General features: G+C 47.9%; 1 protein-coding gene across 1 annotated transcript in view; it reads right to left on the bottom strand.

The window, feature by feature from the left end:
• ZNF8 (zinc finger protein 8) overlaps positions 1-10,554 on the bottom strand; it is a 12,805-nt gene extending 2,251 nt beyond the window's left edge. Inside the window, exons 1-3 of the mRNA XM_008057356.2 lie at positions 10,366-10,554; positions 5,638-5,764; positions 5,277-5,372 (exon numbers count right to left, since the gene is read on the bottom strand). Of these exons, the coding sequence (XP_008055547.1) occupies positions 5,277-5,372; positions 5,638-5,764; positions 10,366-10,431 (289 nt within the window). The 5' untranslated portion in view covers positions 10,432-10,554. The remainder of the gene's footprint in view (positions 1-5,276; positions 5,373-5,637; positions 5,765-10,365) is intronic.
• Positions 10,555-19,236: the final 8,682 nt, after the last annotated feature.

Genomic DNA, 19,236 nt, shown 5'->3' with positions numbered 1-19,236 from the left:
GCAGCCTCATCTCTACAATAAATCAAAAAATTAGCCAGGTGTGGTGGCACGTGCCTATAGTTCCAGCAACTTGGAAGGCTAAGGTGGAAGGATTGCCTGAGCCCAGCAGGTTGAGGCTGTGGTTGGTGATCATGAGCGTGCCACTGCACTCTAGCCTGGGTAACAGAGTGAGACTCAAAGACAAAAACAAAAACAAACCACATACTTACCTTTCAGTTTTGAATACAGAAGTCCTAAACTCAAGGACTCGGCAGCACTAGTTTCTCCTAGAGGTACCAGAGAAAATCGGTTTTCTTCCCTCTCCAGTTTCTAGAGGCCACTTGCATTCCTGGACCCTTTCCTTCACCTCCACACTATCAGTTCAACCTCTTCAGATATCTCTCAATGACTCCTCCTTCTGTTGTCATATCTCCTTTTCTGACTCTGACTCTCTTGCCTCCTTCTTATAAAGACTCTGTGATTACAACGGCCCACCCAATAATCCAAAATAATCAGTTCAGGGGATTAGGACATGGGCTTCACTGTGGGCCAGGCTTCCCCACTTTCCCCCAGCCCTTCAAGCCCCCTCACCTGTTTAGCCTTGCCTGAAATACATGTCATGTGTTTATTTGTTCAGGGTCTATCTTATCACAGAGTGCCTAGAGCTAACAGGTAGTAGATGCTCAAAAATATCCATCTCAGTGAACACTGTAGAGAACAAATGGTTTGACTACTGATGAGGTGACAGGCACCATGCTTTCTCTCACCTCTGGCCCCAAATCAACTCTGCATAGCACCCAGAGGGTTCTTACCAAATACAAACCAGTCCATACAAAAACTTGTACAAGAATGTCCATAGCAGCCCTATTCATTAATAAGCAAAAAGAGGAAACAATCCAAATGCCATCAACAGATGAATGAATAAACAAAACATGGTCTGTCCATACAATGGAATGCAATTCTGCCACAAAAACAACAAAGTACGGACACATGCCACAACATGGGTAAACCTTGAAAACATTATGCTAAGTGAAAGAAGTCAGACACAAAGCTCGCATATTTTAAGATTCCATTGATATTAAATGCCCAGAATAGGCAAATCCACAGAGACAGAAAGTAGATTTATGGTTGCCAGAGGCTAGGGAAGATGGGGAGTGACTGCTGTGGACTGAATGAATGCTTATATCTTTCCAAAATTCAGATATCCAAATGTGAGGGTATTTGGAGATATGTTCTTTGGGAGGTGATTAGGTCATGAGGGAGGAGGCTTTATAATGAGAGCAGTGCCCTTATATGAGAAAACAAAGAGCTAGCTTCCTATCTCTCTGTTGTGTGAGGTCATAGTGAGAAGACGGCCTTCAGCAAACAAGGAAGGGGCACTTGATCTTGGAATTCTAGCCTACAGAAGTATAAGAAATAAATATTTGTTGTTTAAGCTACCCAGGCTGTAGTATTTTGTTTTGGCAACAAAACTAAGATGGTAATGAAACGTTCTGAAATTAGATAACAGTGATGGATGCAAACAATATGTGAGTATTCTCAACCACTGAATTATACACTTTAAAAGGTGAATTTTATGGTATGCAAATCATAATCTCACTAAGGCCATTATACAAAAACAGACCCACTCTCCTCCATGCACTCTGCACACCACTTCTGATGATGGACACTACTCTGCACCCTTCTCTACCACATTCTTGCTGACCTCACCTCCTGCCGCTTCCCCTCTTACTCACTCTGCTCCCCACCAGGTTCTTCACTGTCCCAACACATACCCCACACTCCTTTCTGGGGCCTCTAGCATAAGCTGCTCTCTCTGCCCAGAACCTTTGTCCCCAGATACCTGCCTGCCTCACTCCCTCATGTCCCAGCTTGGTCATAGCCTATCATTGCCTGGCATTGACATCCATTTCTCAGACTCTGTGTCCCTGACAGTGAGGGCTTGGACTGGCTGTCATTTTCTCTGCTGAATCCACAGCACATAGAACAGGACATGGTTTAGCACTGCCAAACAGGCTCCATCAGTCAGGAGACAGGCTGAAAGGCAGCAATGACGATTATATCAGAGATCAATGCATCATTACTACCAACTCCAGCTGAGACTAATGCTGCCTATGGGAAGAGTGCAGAGGAAGACTCAGAGAGGGACTTGAGGTTCCTAGTGAGGGATGAACTGTGCTGGCTGGGAACAGCAGAGAGCATCAGGGCTGAGTCAGGTTCCAGATGCAGCCTAAATCCACCTGAGGCCCCTAAGGCCAAAGCCACAGGCCCAGCTGCCTCCAGAACCACTGACATCTGGGAAGCCACGGCGTCCCCGCTGAGAGGGTGGGTAGTTGATGAAGAAAGAAACTGAGAGAAGAGCTGGGACTGCAGCAGGTAAAGATGACCAGCCATAGGTGAGAAACAGTAAGAAATGAAGCAAGTCAGCAACAGGGCTAAGGAGGAACTTGAGATCACCCTGCCAGCCCCATCCAACAAAGCACATGACTGCCTGGAGAGTAGAGATCTGCCTGGATGAGAATTATTTTCCTTAAAAAAAAAAAAAAAAATACTGTCCTTTTAATCAAGTACATGGCAGACTGAATGATGACCTCAAAGATAACCATGTCCCAATCCCTGGTACCTATAAATATGTTACCTTATGTGGCAAAAGGGACACAGCAGTTGTGATTAAGCTAAGAATCTTGAAATGGGAGCTTTTCCTAAATCTTACAAAGAGGGTTCATATAGAAGGCAGGAGGGTCAGTGTCAGAGACGGGGATGTGATGATAGAAACAGGGGTCAGAGTGACGTGCTCTGAAGAAGGAGGAATGGCTCACGAGCCACAGATTGTGGAAAACCTCCAGAAGCTGGGAAAAACAAGGAAACAGATTCTCCACCAGAAATGCCAGAAGGAACCAGCCCTATGAACCATTTTGTACTTCCAAAGTTCAGAACTATGAGAAAATAAATCTGTGTTTTTCTTTAAGTCACCTAGATTGTGGTACTTTACTACAGAACAATAGGAAACAAAATCAAAGTATAACACAAAAAATACATTTCTGTTTAAACATAAAGTCCTAAAAACCTTCTGGTTCTGAAGTATTTATAATTATCTGGATATTAAGTTATTGAAACAGTATGACCCCTACGCCTAACTTGTTGTACAAGGAGGACATTTTGCTTAATATTTATGGGCACACATATTTTAGATCTTGGATTTAGGTACAACATAAGACCCATGAGTCAAAGGCCTGTGTCCCAGATGACGAGAATTTGCTTCTGACATACACGTTTAAAATAACAACAGTGACAATCAATAAAAGGGGCAGGAACATAGGGTCTGCTGCAGAGTCACTCCCACCCCAAGATAATGGGTTATACCCTATTGTGGAGGTACACATGTTTTCCTGTGGAATCAGAAAGCCCCTGGGGCCATCAGAAACATTTGGGTGGGAGGTTGATCTATAGGCACTACACGCTGTGCATCATGTGGTCATGATACCAACATACCAGCCACAGGGATCGTGACTTGCCTATGTCAATTATGACAATCTAGACAGCCCCCTTTCCAGCCTCCTAGCAACTAGGGGCAGTGAAGGTGAGGGTGACTCAGTCCTGCCCAAGGATACTCCAACAGATGAAATTTGGCACTCTGACTAAAGAAGACAGACATAGCTGACACCATTCTTTCCACTTCCTTCTCTCCTCCCTGCCTGGAGCACAGATGTAATGGCTAGAGCTGCTGCAGCTGCACTGTAACCCCAAGGACAGCCTGGGAAAATCACAGAACAATTGATCATGGCATCTCTGAGATGCCAAGCCAGTGCCAGCAAACTCAAGGGATTTGTGAGAAAAATGCTTCTTTCTTTGTTGCGAGCTGCTCTAACCTGGTTTTAAGGTATTTACAGATAAATACAATCCTTACTGATAAGAGACCAGAAGGAGTAAGAAACAGGTTTATGAAATCTAGACATGCAAGAACGCAGTGCAGAAGATGAAGGGCAGGTTCATGCATCAGAAATTATCCTGGCTGGGAGCAGTAGCTCATGCCGATAATCCCAGCACTTTGGGAGGCCAAGGTAAGAGAATTCCCTGTGACTACGGTGTTAAGACCAGTCCAGGCAACTTGGCGAGACCTCATCTCTACAATAAATCAAAAATTTAGCTGGGCATGGTGGGGCATGCCTTATTTCCAGCTACTTGGAAGGCTGAGGCAGAAGGATCACCTGAGTCCAGCAGGTCAAGGCTGCGGTGGCTGTGAGCATGCCACTGCACTCCAGCCTGGGTGAAAGAGTGAGACTCCAACTCAAAATAAAAGAAATTGTCCCATGGAAAGGGCATGCTGAGAAGGCTGGTGGATGGGGAACAATCTGGAAAGGAAAATGGAACAGAAAGGGAGAAAAGGTGAGATTCCAACCACCAGAGAAAAGAACACCCTCTGAGCTCAGAAGAAGGGGAGCACAGGTGAGAAGGCTATGTATCACTGTGCAGAAGACTGCTGACCGGCCTGAGACTGCCATTCTTAAAGATGCCTGCTTGCAAGGTTGGCCCTTGGCTGTACCTGGGCACCTGGGTATGGGGAGGCGTCCTACCACCCTAACTGGTAAGAATGGTTCATGGCATCCACACTGTTTGTGCACATAATGTGGTTTATCTAAATACTGGTTTTCTTCTGGTAGTCTGGAACTCTGGTCTGTGCTAGGCAAAGAGTGCCTGTATGACCAGCCCCAGCAAAAGTTCCTGGTACAGTAGACAACATTTCTCACGAGTTGATACAACTAAGCACATCATAAGTGACTTCATAAGTAGAAGATTCTGGAAGTTTGTGCCTTATTTCCTTGGACTTAGCTCTATGCACCTATGGTTTTGCTCTGTATCCTTTTGCTATAATCAGTCACAACTGTGAGTATAACTTAAGGCTGAGTCCTGTGAGTTAACAGTAAATAGTGTCTTGGCTGGGCACGGTGGCTCAAGCCTATAATTCTAACACTTTGGGAGGCTGAAGAGAGAGGACGGTCTGAGCCCAGGGGTTCAAGATCAGCCTGGGAAACTTGGCAAGACCTCATCTCTACCATAAATCAAAAATTAGCCTGGTGTGGTGGCATGCGCCTGTAGTTCCAGCTACTTGGAAGGATGAGGCAGAAGCATCACCTGAGCCCAGCAGGTAGAGGCTGCAGTGGCCATAAGCATGCCACTGCACTCCAGCTTGGGTGACAGAATGACACTCCGACTCAAAAAAAAACTGTCTTGAGGACCTCCAAAACACCACACTTTCCATGAAGTGTATCTCCAGCTCCCACTTGGTGGGTTCTCACCTGAATGGCGGCCCTGGGTGGTTCCTATCTCTGCCACCCATAACTCAGCTCCTTGCTCCAGCTGGGAGATGACTTCAGGCTTGGGAAGTTCAGGGCCTGGAAACAGGGAAAGACACAGGAGGTAGGAGGCTGCTCTGGAAAGAAAGAACCAGCTTAGGATCCAGCCTAGAATCCTGACCCTCAGGTCACATGGGCTCCTCACAAGAAGGTGAAGGCTCTGCACTGGAACTTAAAGGGCAGACATCCCTGGCATGCATGCCCCACAGGGAATGAGAGCCCAAGGTCAGGTCCTCACATCAGAGGCCCCATGACCTATAACCCAGAAAGAATTAGTCACTGCAACTCGAGAAACAGGCCTTACCTACAGAGAGTAGGTGCCCAAAGGTCTCCAGCATTACATCACGGTAAAGGGTCCTCTGGGTAGGGTCCAGCTGCCCCCACTCCTCCTGGGTGAAGTCCACAGCCACATCCCGGAAGGTCACTAGTTCCTGAAACATCAAACGCATTCTCAATCAGCTGGATTATCCCCATCAGTGCTCTCTGGTGAAGGAAGAATGTAGAATAACACAGGCAGGCCAGTGTCCTGAAAGCCTGTACATTTTGAGTAACGGGAGTCAGGTCCCACTGGGCACCTAATATTAGGCCACTACGTGTAGGTGCGGGTTGTACAGCAAGGACATGAGAGGATCCACATGATCAACAAAATCAACCACAGTTGACCTGCAACTGATCAGACAGGTGAGGGTGCCAACAGAGATCAGCCTAAACCACTGATTTGCAGGTTTGTAAGCTAAAGAATACCTACTGTTGTAAGATGCTACATTTTGGGATAGTTTGTTATACAGCTATCACTAACTAATACACTCACTAATCCTTATATACAAAGTGAGGTTCACCGTCTTCCCTGAAGAGGAGTGTAAAGTTGAGGGTCAGAAAATCATCTGCTTTCAGGGCTGGGCAAGCTCATGTGACAGAAGTGGGACAGTTTAAGAGCCCATAAGGGGACAGGCTTGGTGGCTCAGTTTGTAACCCCAGCACTTTGGGAGGCCAAGGTGGGAGAATCACTTGAGCCCAAGTGTTCGAGACCAGCCTGAGCAACATAGTGAGACATCATCTCTACAAAAAAAAAATCGAAAAATTCACTGACACATGCCTGTAGCCCCATCTACTTGGGAGGATGAGCCACAAGAATAACCTGAGCCCAGGAGGTCAAGGCTGCAGTGAGCTGTGATTGTCACACTGCAATCTGGCCTAGGTGTCAGAGTAAGACTTAGACTCAAATAAATACATAATAAGATATTTCCTAGCCGGGCTCAGTGGCTCAGCCTGTAATCCCGCACTTTGGGAGGCTGAGGTGAGTGGATTGCCTGAGTCTGCAGATTCGAGACCCGCCTGGGCAACTTGGCAAGACCTCATCTCTACAATAAATCAAAAAAATTAGCCGGGTGTGGTAGCACACACCTGTAGTTCCAGCTACTTGGAAGGCTGAGGCGGAAGGATCGCTGGAGCCCAGCAGGTCGAGGCTGCGGTGGCCAGGAGCATGCCACTGCACTCCAGTCTGGGCGACAAAGTGAGACTCCAACTCAAAAAAAAAAAAAAAAGGATATTTCCTTTTAAGAAAAACATGAGATTTTAATGCTAGAGAAATTTTAATACAGGTCCAATGTGGCTCTGACAGAAAACATCAGAATGCAGCCTTTGGTTGCAGCCTTTGGTTGGTCTCTGCTCCTGTGCCTACGTCTTCACTTGCCACTCAGAATATCTACCAACCCTGACACATGCTTCCTGTGCCTCCTGTCCCCACTTGCCATCTTCACCCACTCTGCTTGAGTCACTGATGACAGTCAAGACACCAGGTCCACTGAGTACTTGTCTGTCTAGGCCAGAAGACCTCTTGGTGACATCACACAAGTCTTTCACACATCCTCTTGGCCTCCTTTTTTGGAATTCTAGCAGAAGCCCACTCCTTGCTTCTCCACCTCAGATCCCTGCAGATTCCCTCTCATCATGCACTGCTAGGGCCTGGAGGGGCAGGACTGTGCTCAGATGTCTCTCATTCACATTTTTCCACTGCTGACCAGCCCACCCTAGCATCCACCAGCACCTGGTCATGGAGTCCCACGCTTCCTCCATTTTCCCACTGCCTTAGTTCAGCCGTCAGCATCTTTCCTCTCCCTACAACCCAGATAAATGATTGGTTTTTTTCAATCCCATGCCAGTTCTGCTTAAAATATCTGATGGCTTCTTCTCACCACTGGATACTGGATAGCCCCTCTCAGTCTGGCTATGGTAGGCTAAATAACGCCTCCTCCCAAAGATATCCAGGTCTTAGTTCCTAGAACCTGTGAGTCTTACCATATATGGCAAAGGGGACTGGGCAAATGTGGTTAGGATTATCCAAGATTATCCTGGATTATACCCATGGGCCCTAAATGCAATCACAAGTGTCTTTATAAGAGGGAGCCCACACAGGAACCGGGCATGGTGGTTCACACCTGTAATCCCAGCACTTTGGGAGGCCAAGGCGGGAAGATCACTTGAGCCCAGGAGTTCAAGACCAGCCTAGGCAACATAGCAAGACCTCTTCTCTTCAAAAAATAAAATTAGTGGGTGTGATCACACACCTCTTTAGTCCCAGATACTAAGGAGGCTAAGTCAAAAGTATCACCTGAACCCAGGAAGTTGAGGTTGTGGTGAGCTGTGATCACACCCCACTGAACTCCAGCCTGGGTGACTCCAACTCAAAAAAAAAAAAAAAAAAAGGTACACAGAGAGAGATTTGACAGAAGAAAATGTGATCACTGAAGCAGGATACTACACTGCTAATTCTGAAGATAGACGAAGATCTGTAAGGCAAGGAATGAATGCAAGGTCTACAGCTCTCAAAACTGGAAAAGATGAGGAAACAGATTCTTCCATAGAGCCTCAGTAGGGAGGGTGGTTCTTCTCATACACTGATTCCAGTCCAGAAAATTAATTCCAGGCTTTTGACCTCTAGAATCATAAGAATAAATGTGTTTTCTTTTAAGCAACCAAATTTATAGTGATTTGCTACAGTAGACATAAACAACTGAACCTCATGGCCCTCCATTTCTAGTCCTTGCTGCCTGTGATGACCAGGCTCCAAGAAAGCACCTTGTATAATCCAGCCCTTGTGTAATCCCCTCCTACACCAAGTAAGGTTGACATGTATAACTAACAGGATAGTGTGGAAACAGCAGAGTGTGAACTCTGAACCCAGGTCACAAAAGGCATTGCAGCATCTACCTTGGCCTCTCCCGAATCACTTGCTCTGTGGGATGCTAGACGCCATGTTGTCAGGATACCCAAACGGTTCCACAGAGAGGCCCACATGAAGAACTGAGGCCTCCTGCCAACAGCCATGTGAGTGAGCCATCCTAGAGGTGAATCCTCTAAACTCAGCCAAGTCTCAGGTAACAAAAGCAAGGCTGACATCTTGACTTTAACTTCAAGTGCCTAGGCCAGAACCACCAACTAAGTCATACCAGGGTTCCCAAGAAACTGTGAGATCGTTATTATGTTTTAGGCCACTAGGCTATAGATAACGAATGTATTTTCTCACAGGCATTTTTTTTTCTTTTTTTTTTATTGAGTTAGAGTCTCACTCTGTCACCCAAGCTGGAGTGTGATGGCATGATCATGCTTCACTGAAGCTTCAAACTCCAGGGCTCAAGCTATTCTCTCACCTCAGCCTGGACTACAGGAGCACACCACCACACCCAGCTAATTTTAAAAAATCTTTTGTAGAATAGTAGTCTCGCTGTATTGCCCTGGCTTGTCTCTAACTCCTGGGCTCAAGCAATCCTACCCCCTTGGCATCCTAAAGTTCTGGGATTACAGGCCCTTCTTATTACTAATTCCCTGCCCCCCCCCCCCAATCCACTTCAAGAACAAACTGAAGTGCAGTAGCATTTCATGCAAATTTGGAATAACACACATCTGAAAACCTGGTCTCACTTTGTGTACCAAATCTGAATGCAAAATTCCATAAACAAACTAAGCACAAAAAAGCCCAGAAAGGGCAGGGCTCCGTGGCTCAACCTGTAATCCTAGCATTCTGGGAGGCCGAGGCAAGTGGATTGCCTGAGTCCACGGTTCTGGACCAGCCCAGACAACCTGGAGAGAACTCATCTCTACAATAAATCAGAAACAATCAGCTGGGCATGGTAGCTCCCGCCTGAAGTTCCAGCTACTTGGAAGGTGGGGGCAGAAGGATCGCAGGAGCACAGCAGGTCGACGCTGGGGTGGCCGTGAGTGTGCCACTGCACTCCAGCCTGTGCGACAGAGTGAGACTCCAACTCAAAGACAAATAAATAAAAAAGCCCAGAAAGCACATAATTTCAAAGTTGCAGAACTTGAGGGGGTATGAATTATTTTTGGTTCCTGCCACACGAGGCAGCACTAATGGAAGAACACACAAGCAGCAGCCACTTTATCTAGCAGCATTGGTGCTTTGATGACCAGATGGCCTTGCAAACACTAACCACCCTGCACAGCGGTTCTCCCACAGCCCCGCAGGGGACCCCCCGGAGTCGCTCCCATAACGCGGTCTCGGGGCATGGTGACCTATCCTCGCCCCCAAGAATTCGGGCCCCACTCCAGAGCAGGAGCTTCGCGGTGCTGGGATGCCGGCGGGCGTCTGCTGACTCCAAGCACTAAAGCATCCCTGTTCGATAACGCTCGCCATCTCGGCACTCGCCCAGCGCCACGATGACTGTTACCCGTCACACGGCGGGGGAAAGGGTGTCGGCCGGGCGGAGCCGAACGCAGATGCTAGGCCAGTCCCGGTCACCTCGGAATGGCCGTCCCCTGGCCCCATCGGAGACCAGGCGGGCCAGGATCACCCCGGAACGTGCGCACCCAGGGGGACAGGGCCCGGATTCGAATCCCGGCTCCGCCCCTAGCCGGTCGGGCCAGCCACCACGCCCGATCTGTGCCTCAGCTTCCCCGCAGGGGAGGGGCCTGAGAGCCGCGCCGCCCTCCTCGCGCGTCGCGAGGCTAACGGGTCGGTGTCCGCTGGGACGCCTGGCCCGGAGCCCGCTGCTGTGGTCATTGTTACCATTGTTACCTGAGGCCGCGCGACCGGCAGCCCCGCGGCCACCACCCCAGCTGCTGTGTTGTCCTCGGGATCCATCCCGGACCGTCGAGTCCAGGACAGGCGCCCGAGGCGACCCCCACGCCAGAGAGCCGCCGCAGCCAGAGGGACCACCGACGCGACGCCGCCGGACAATGGCGGCCGCGCCAGCGACGTTGCGACTACAACTCCCAGAAGGCCCTGCGGAGGACCGCAGCGCCGACCAATGGGAGCGCCCTCTTGCCGGACCTCTGACAAATGGGAGGCTGCTGCTACCGGGTCTCCGACCAATGGGCGCATCCTGGCCTCGGGGGCGGGGGGCGCTACGGAGCTGCGGTGCTCGCCGGGAGGGACGACCCTCGGCGCGGTGTGACCCGTGGCCTCCGTCCCGCGAAGGGCGAGAGGGCGGACCCCGAGGCGAACCCGGTACGTGGAGAGGCGCGGAGTGCGTGGACTTCCCGTCCTAGTGGTGGGGCGGTAAAAGGAGGGGAGACCCGTAGGCACCTGTCGGCTGGTGGGGGCGCAGGCACGGCGGGCGGGGACGCCCCCCGCCCCCACACGGCGACTGCGCGGGCAGGAGGAGCCGTCGGGTTCGCCGTCCTAGGCCGGTGCTGGAGGGTCCTGGGGCCCGCTTGGCCATATCTACTCCCGTTGAACTCAACACAGACACGAGTCAACAGTGCATCACGTTTAAGGGTTTGAACAATGTAATAGTCTTGGGGGGCGGGGGCGGTGGCCAGAGGGGCACGAGGCTTCTAAGAGGGCGTCCAATTGTGTGTGTGGTGTGTGTGTGCTGCGCGTCTGTTAAAGTCCATTATAAAGTATCAAAAACAAAAAACTAGATGTTCACCAAGATACATGTAAACTGCAACCATCTGCTTATTTATTTTTAACTAAGAACCAGGCACATAGCAGGAAAGAAAAGAGATACCTGCCCTCCGTACCTATAAGGCTCAACAGAAAATAAACCAGAAACAGGACCCTTTACTGTATTGAAGGGGTGAGAGTGGAGCAGCTGGGAAGCCCCACTGTCTCCCATCCCTATCTTCCCTTCTCTGTCCCTCTCTCCCTTCCCTTCTTTTTTTTTTTGAGTTAGAGTCGCACTCCATTGCCCAGAATGGAGTGCAGGGGCGTGATCACGTCCACCGCCGCCTCTACCTGCGGGGCTCAGGGGATCCTTTGGCTTCAGCCTTCCAAGTAGCTGGAGCTACAGGCACGCGCCACCACACCTGGCTAATTTTTGATTTATTGTAGAGATGAGGTCTCAACAAGTTGCCCAGGTTGGTCTCGAACCCTCGGGCTCAGGGAATCCTCTCACCTCGGCCTCCCAAAGTGCTGGGATGACAGGCTGAGCCCCTGCGCCCGTCTCCCTTGAGGCCCAGCACGTTCTGCCCCTTGCCAGGCGCCTCCCTGTTACCCCACATAGGGCCCAGTCCAACAGCGTCAGAAGAGAAGCTGGTGTTAGGCAAGCTAAACAAAAATCATGGGAGGCGTGTTTTCCCCTGAGCTCTGCTCTCCCCCTCCTCAGACCAGACCAAAGCAAAATGGAGTCACTTATGCTAAATGCCACGTAATCAGACAAACTTTAAGCCGATAAAACAAACCAGCTTTTCCTGAAAAGAGGAGATGCCAGTCTACATAAAAAGGAAGTCCACTCTCCTATAACCCTTGCAGAAAAAGTAACCTGAAATAATCCAATGTTAGCCTGTCAGCTTTTCCCCATTGTTCTGTTTCCTTGCTCTTCTTACAAACCCACTATGCTGCCATTGCCCAGTGCGGGTCTTCACTCTATTCTGTAAAAAGGAGGCTGCTCCAATATGTGAACCACAAATAGAATCCAATTCGTTCTTTAACTAAATTTGAATTTCTTTCTTTTTTTTTTTTTTTTTGAGTTGGAGTCTCACTCCGTCACCCAGGCAGTGAGCATGCCACTCCACCCCAGCGTCGACCTGCTAGGCTCCGCTGATGCCCCCACCTCAGCCTTCCAAGTAGCCAGAACTACAGGCACATGCTACCATGCCTGGCTAATTTTTGATTTATTGTAGAAATGAGGGCTCACCAAGCTGCCCGGGCTGGTCTCGAACCTGCGAGCTCAGGCAATCCACTCGCATTGGTCTCCCAAAGTGCTGGGATGACAGGCTGAGCCACCAAGCCTGGCTATATTTTTGACTTTTAACAGACGTCTTCAATCACCTGAGAGGTGACAGCAGCTGCTGTGGGAACCATGGATCAGGCAACCTTCCAGAAGACTGAATCCACCTTCTACAGGGAACCCCAAAAAGTTTCTGGGAAGTATCTTCTTCTCTCTGAACAGAGAAGGTACCAGAAGGATCTATTGCCTTCCCATTCACAGCAGGGAGTGGAGAGGTGGGGATGTGTGCAGGGATCTTAACTTCTGCTTAGGAAGAGCCTGTGTGTTCATTTTTGAAGCAATCACTGGGCTCAACTGTCCTCTTAGTTTTTTGTTTTTTGTTTTTTTGAGTTGGAGTCTCAATCTGTCATCAAGGCTGGAGTGCAGTGCCACACTCATGGTCATCACAGCCTCCATCTGCTGGACTCAGGTGATCCTTCTGCCTCAGCCTCCCGAGTAGCTGGTACTACAGACACATATCACCATGCCCAGCTAATTTTTTTATTTATTGTAGAGATGAGGTCTTGCCAAACTGCTCAGGCTGGTCTCGAACCCATGGGCTCAGGCAATCCTCTCACCACAGCCTCACAAAGTGCTGAAATCATAGGCATGAGCCACCATGCCTGGCTCCTCCTAGTTCTTTTTTTTTTTGTGAGTTGGAGTCTCACTCCATCACCCAGACTGGAGTGCAGTGGCCACTCCCGGCCACCGCAGTCTCAACCTGCTGTGCTCCAGCAATCCTTCCGCCTCAGCCTTCCAAGTAGCTGGAACTACAGGCACGCGCTACCACGCCTGGCTAATTTTTGATTTATTGTAGAGATGAGGTCTCGCCAAGTTGCCCAGGTGGGTCTCGAACCCACGGGCTCAGGCAATTCACTCACCTCGGCCTCCCAAAGTGCTGGGATTACAGGCTGAGCCACCGAGCCCGGCCTCCTAGTTCTAATGGTGCTGAATATCTGTTGTTTATGTTACCCTATTATTTTTTTCTTTTCCGGGACTTGTTTTGTTTTCTTTTTTTATTGTAAGGTAGTTTGTCTATTGTAGTAGTTCTCAAAGTGTGGGTCATGGACTTCTGGGGGGTTCCTGAAACCCTTTCAAAAGATCAGTGAATTTAAAACTAGTTCACAGTGATAATGAGATGTTGGGCTTTTTTTTTTTTCACTCTCATTTTCTCACAAATATACAGTAGAGTTTTCCAGAGGTTACTGGATGAGGAATATTGAAACAGATTAAGGAACAGCAGTAATGGAAATCCAGCTGCCTGCAGTCAAACCAGACATTCAGAAGATTTGAAAAAATGTTATACAATGCCACTTTTCTCACTAATTGTTATTTGTTTTGGAAAATGTAGTTATTTTTCACAAAGTAGTTGCTTTTAAAAATACATTGTGTGACCAGGCTCAGTGACTCAGCCTGTAATCCCAGTACTTTGGGAGGCCGAGATGAGTGGATTGCCTGAGCCTGTGGGTTTGAGACCAGCCCGGGCAACTTGGTGAGACCTCGTCTCTACAATAAATAAAAAATTAGCTGGGCATGGCGGCACGTGCCTGTAGTTCCAGCTACTTGGAAAGCTGAGGCGGAAGGATCGCCACAGCCCAGCAGATTGCCACTAGGGTGGCCGTGAGTGTGCCATAGCACTCCAGCATGGGCAACAAAGTAAAACTCCAACTCAAAAAAAAAAAAAAATACATTGTGTTATTTTGCTAGGGCTTTGATAACAATGTACCACAAACTGGGTGACTTAAACCAAGGATCCCCAACCCCTAGGCCACGGACTGGTTGGCGGTCTGTTAGGAACCGGGCTGCACAGCAGGTGAACAGTGGGCAGGTGAGCAAGCTTCATCTGTATTTACAGCGACTCTCCATCACTTGCATTACCACCTGAGTTCTGGCTCCTGTCAGATCAACACTGAAAAGCCTGCTTTCAAGTTTCCAACACCCTATCTTTGTGAAGCAGGGTTTTCTGCACTGGCAGCAACTAATATGAGATTACAGAGTAGACTGGACACACTTTAGTAAGCAACACACTTTGGGTATCACTGTCTCCCATCACCACCAGATGGAACTATCTAGTTGCAGGAGAACAAGCTCGGGGCTCTCACTGATTCTGCATTATGGTGAGTTGTGTAATTATTTCATTATGTATGACAATGTAATAATAATAGAAATAAAGTGCACAATAAACATAATGCAGTTAAATCATCCCGAAACCACCCCCCCAGTCGTGGACAAATTTCTTCTACGAAACCAATCCCTGATTCCAAAATGGTTGGGGACCACTGGCCTAAACAACACAAATTTATTGTCTTACAGTTATGGAGACTCTAAATCCAATATGAAAGTGTTGACATAATTGGTTCCATCTGAGAGTTATGAGAGAGAATCTGCTCTTTATAAACCCTGTCTCAGGCCGGGCTCGGTGGCTCAGCCTGTAATCCCGCGCTTTGGGAGGCCGAGGTGAGTGGATTGCCTGAGCTTGTGGCAACTTGGTGAGACCTCATCTCTACAATAAATAAAAAAATCAGCCGGGCGAGGTAGCGCGCGCCTGAAGTTCTAGCTACTTGGAAGGCTGAGGCGGAAGGATCGCCTGGAGCCCAGCAGAGCAGGTCGAGGCTGCAGTGGCCGGGAGTGGCCACTGCACTCCAGTCTGGGCGACAGAATGAGACTCCAACTAAAAAAAAAAAAAAAAAAAACCCTGTCTCCAGGCCAGGGCGGTGGCTCAAGCCTACAATCCCAGCACTTTGGGTGGCCAAGGAAGAGGATTGCCTAAGTTCAGGGGTTCGAGACCAGCCTGGGCAACTTGGTGAGACCTCGTCTCTACAATACATCAAAAAATTAGTTGGGCATGGTGGCACATTATCAGGAGGCTGAGGCAGAAGGATCATCTGAGCCCAGCAGGTGGAGGCTGCGGTGGCTGTGAGCATGCTGCTGTACTCCAGCCTGGGCAACAGAGTGAGACTATATCTCAAAAAACAAAAAACCTCTATCTCCCAATAAGGTCACATTTTGAGATACTAAGATACTAGGGGTTAGAACTCACATGAATTTTGAGGGGAGATAGCTCAACATGTAGCATTTGTTAATATATAACGAATTTATTTTGAAAAATTAAAATAATAAAATATATTGTTTTCCTGTGTTTTAATTCCCAGCACAGCAAATATTGATAGAACTTACAGAAGCACACACTTCTTGGGGTCCTTAATAATAAGAGTGTGAAGAGGTCTTGAGACTTAAAAAGCTCTAGAGACTCTGGTCTATAGAATAGGCTTTTTTTAAAAGCAAGCTTTGGTAAATAATTTTGTATTCATGCTGATGTCTTTTGTTTTGATTTGTTTTTTACTTAAACAAATTCAGACTTTTTACTTACTCTTTGACCAGATAGCCATTTTGAAAGATATTCTAAGATATCCACAATTATTAATTTGTAACTTTGTTGTGCTATTAAAGAATATGGTGGGGCCAGGTTCGGTGGCTCAACCTGTAATCCCGCGCTTTGGGAGGCCAAGGTGAGTGGATTGCCTGAGCCCGTGGGTTCGAGACCCGCCTGGACAACTTGGCGAGACCTTGTCTCTACAATAAATCAAAAAATTAGCCGGGCATGGTAGCACATGCCTGTAGTTCCAGCTGCTTGGAAGGCTGAGGTGGAAGGATCGCCAGAGCCCAGCAGGTCGAAGCTGCGGTGGCCGGGAGCTGCCACTGCACTCCAGTCTGGGCAACAGAGTGAGACTCCAACTCAAAAAAAAAATATATGATGGGCAACCCCTTCGGGACTCCTCCCACTGTGGGAGCTTTTCTGTCCTCTCAATAAATCCTCTTTTTAAAGAAAAGAATATGGTAATGTCAGCCTGGGCAACTTGGCGAGACCTCATCTCTACTATAAATAAAAAAATTAGCCTGGCCTGGTCGCACGTGTCTGTAGTTCTGGTGACTTGGAAGGCTAAAGTGGAAGGATTGCCTGAGCCCAGCAGATTGACACTGGGGTGGCTGTGAGCTTGGCACTGCACTCCAGCCTAGGTGACACAGTGAAACTCCAGCTCAAAAAAAATAAAAAAGATCCTGACTCTAAAAAATTAAATTTAAGCCGGGCTCGGTGGCTCAGCCTGTAATCCCATGCCTGGGCAGCGAGACCTCATCTCTACAGTAAATCAAAAAATCAGCCGGGCATGGTAGTTCAGGCCTTTAGTTCCTACTTGGAAGGCTGAGGCGGAAGGATCGCCGGAGCCCAGCAGGTCGAGGCTGCGGTGGCCAGGAGCGCCCACTGCACTCCAGTCTGGGTGATAGAGTGAGATTCCAACTCAAAAAAAAAAAAAGAAATTAAATTTTAAAAATATGGTAAGGTGAATTCTACTTTTTTGGTTTTTTGTTTTTTTTTTTTTAACCTACAGGCCTGCGCTACCACGCCTGGCTAATTTTTGATTTATTGTAGAGATGAGGTCTCGCCAAGTTGCCCAGGTGCGACTTGAACCCGCGGGCTCAGGCAGTCCACTCACCTCAGCCTCCCAAGGCGCGGGGTTACAGGCTGAGCCACTGAGGCCGGCTCTTTTTTGGTTTTTAAGTATGAATGATCCAGTGGCTAATCAGGCCCTTTCCTCCCTATTTCCACCACAGTTGCCTTAGTTTGAGCCCTCATCACTGTTTTTTTTTTTTTTAATGGAAAAAGTATTATTTGAGAAAAAAAAAAAGTATTATTTGAACAGGTAATATGCATGGCTTGAAATTCATAAGGTGAAAATGAATGTCTCCTACACTTGAATCCCAACTCCAGTTCCCCTTCTCACCTCTTGCCTGTCCTTCTGGAGGTATTTTATACAAGTGAGAATATATAAATATTTTTCCATCATTTTACACAAGGAGTGGCCACCACACATGGACTTTTATTCATGTAATAAAATCCTGAAGCTCTTTCCATATCAACATGTGAAGCTCTTCTTTATTATATTTAACAGTTTTATTGAGATATAATTCACATGCCTTACAAGTTATCTATTTATCAAGGTTAAATGTTCCTCTGCACAACAGAGAGGGTTATCAAGTCAAAGGGTCTGAAATCTTGTAAAGCTCTTCAACCCCAGAGAGGTGCCTTTCCAGAAATGCTGTGTCTCAACCTTCTTCCATCAGAATATCTCCTTCACCAGCCCCTGACATAGGGTCTTACAACTTTAAAAGCATCCTTGCAAAACCAATGGGCATGAATCAGTGACTTGATTTTTAACTCACATTTATTTATTTATTTATTTGAGTTGGAGTCTCACTCTGTCGCCCAGACTTGAGTGCAGTGGCCTGCTCACGGCCACCACAGCCTTGACCTCCTGGGCTCAAGTGATCCTTCCACTTCAGCCTTCCAAGTAGCTGGAACTACAGGAGTGCACCACCATGCCTGGCTAATTTTTTTATTTATTGTAGAGATAAGGTCTATGCCATGTTGCCCAGGCTGGTCTCGAACCCTTGGGCTCAGGCTATCTTCTCACCTTGGTCTCCCAAAGTGCTGGGATCATAAGCGTGAGCCTCCGTGCCCAGCAGTTCACATTTCTTTAATCTCTTAAGAGGTTAACCACTGTTAATGAATTTATTGCTAGATCACGTAAAAAAATTCTTCTACAGATTTGGGTGATCTTAGCTCTCCTTTCTTTCCATTGTCTTACAATATGATCATCTGAATGTTGTTCATCCAGCATTTATTGGGTTCTCATTGCCTTGGTTTCTCTGGGCTCAGGCCCTCTGCCTGAGGCAAGCACTCTACTGTGTTGCAGGTAGGAATAGCCCCTTTGCTCCCCCATCTCATGTAGGCACTAGGATGCTCTTAGCATCTTCTCAGGGAGCTCAGCATGGGTGGGGCCCCACACTAGGAGGTACCCACTGAAGGGGTGATTTTCTGAAGTTATGATACAACATGGTGACTAGAATCCCTGCCCCTACCTCCAGACCTGCCAGAGCAAAGCTCCTTTGAGACATAGCCAGATGCAGAATCATCAAGTTTGGATCGACAGGCTTTTGCCCACCTAGGATGGTTGGATGTGTGGACTCTGTGCAGTAGGCAAAGCATGACTCTCCACTCTTCTGTGAGCCCATTGATGCTAAAATGGTTTCCATGTGTACAGGAGATGCAGAAGCCACCATCAAGTTCTTGAGACCTTTTCCAACTCCAAATAGAGGGCTTCCTTCTGAATGTAGCACATCCTATCCCACTCTGGGAACATAGCGTGGCACTATTATTTGGAGTGACACTTCATTTTTTTTCCTTCCAGGGATTCTAGTTCCAGCCTGGACTTGACCAGTAACTCTGTGTCCTTGAGAACTCCCTCAAAGGATGACTGCTTGGCCCTATACCCTGATACCTCCCAGAGTATAAAGTCAACAGCTTATGTGTGAATCTTTTTTCTCCGTGGAATTCAGGAGATCGGTTCCAGTACTGCCTTGTGCAATAAGGCATTCCTCATTTATGGAGAGAGGACTGAGGAACAGACAGGTGGGTTTAGGTGACCCAGGCCATACAGCATGCTAAGGAAAACCCACAGAATATGACTACTGAGTTCTTACCCCCTCCTCAATTTTATTTTTCTTTAACAAGGCTCCCTGTTGGTCATTCTCTCAGTTGAGCTGAGAGTGTGACCAAGGATTTAGCATTACTTTTGATCTCCTCATGTTTTCTTTTCTGCAGACATGCATAAGTCACAGACTAGATTCTCAGCAGTTCTTTCTGTGACTCATCAAAATGTTCATGGAGATCATTC

This window comes from Carlito syrichta, unplaced genomic scaffold (genome assembly GCF_000164805.1).
Source record: "Carlito syrichta isolate Samal-C Ts95f unplaced genomic scaffold, Tarsius_syrichta-2.0.1 Scaffold86768, whole genome shotgun sequence".
NCBI lineage: Eukaryota > Metazoa > Chordata > Mammalia > Primates > Tarsiidae > Carlito > Carlito syrichta.
This window is presented reverse-complemented; position numbering and strand designations above follow the sequence as displayed.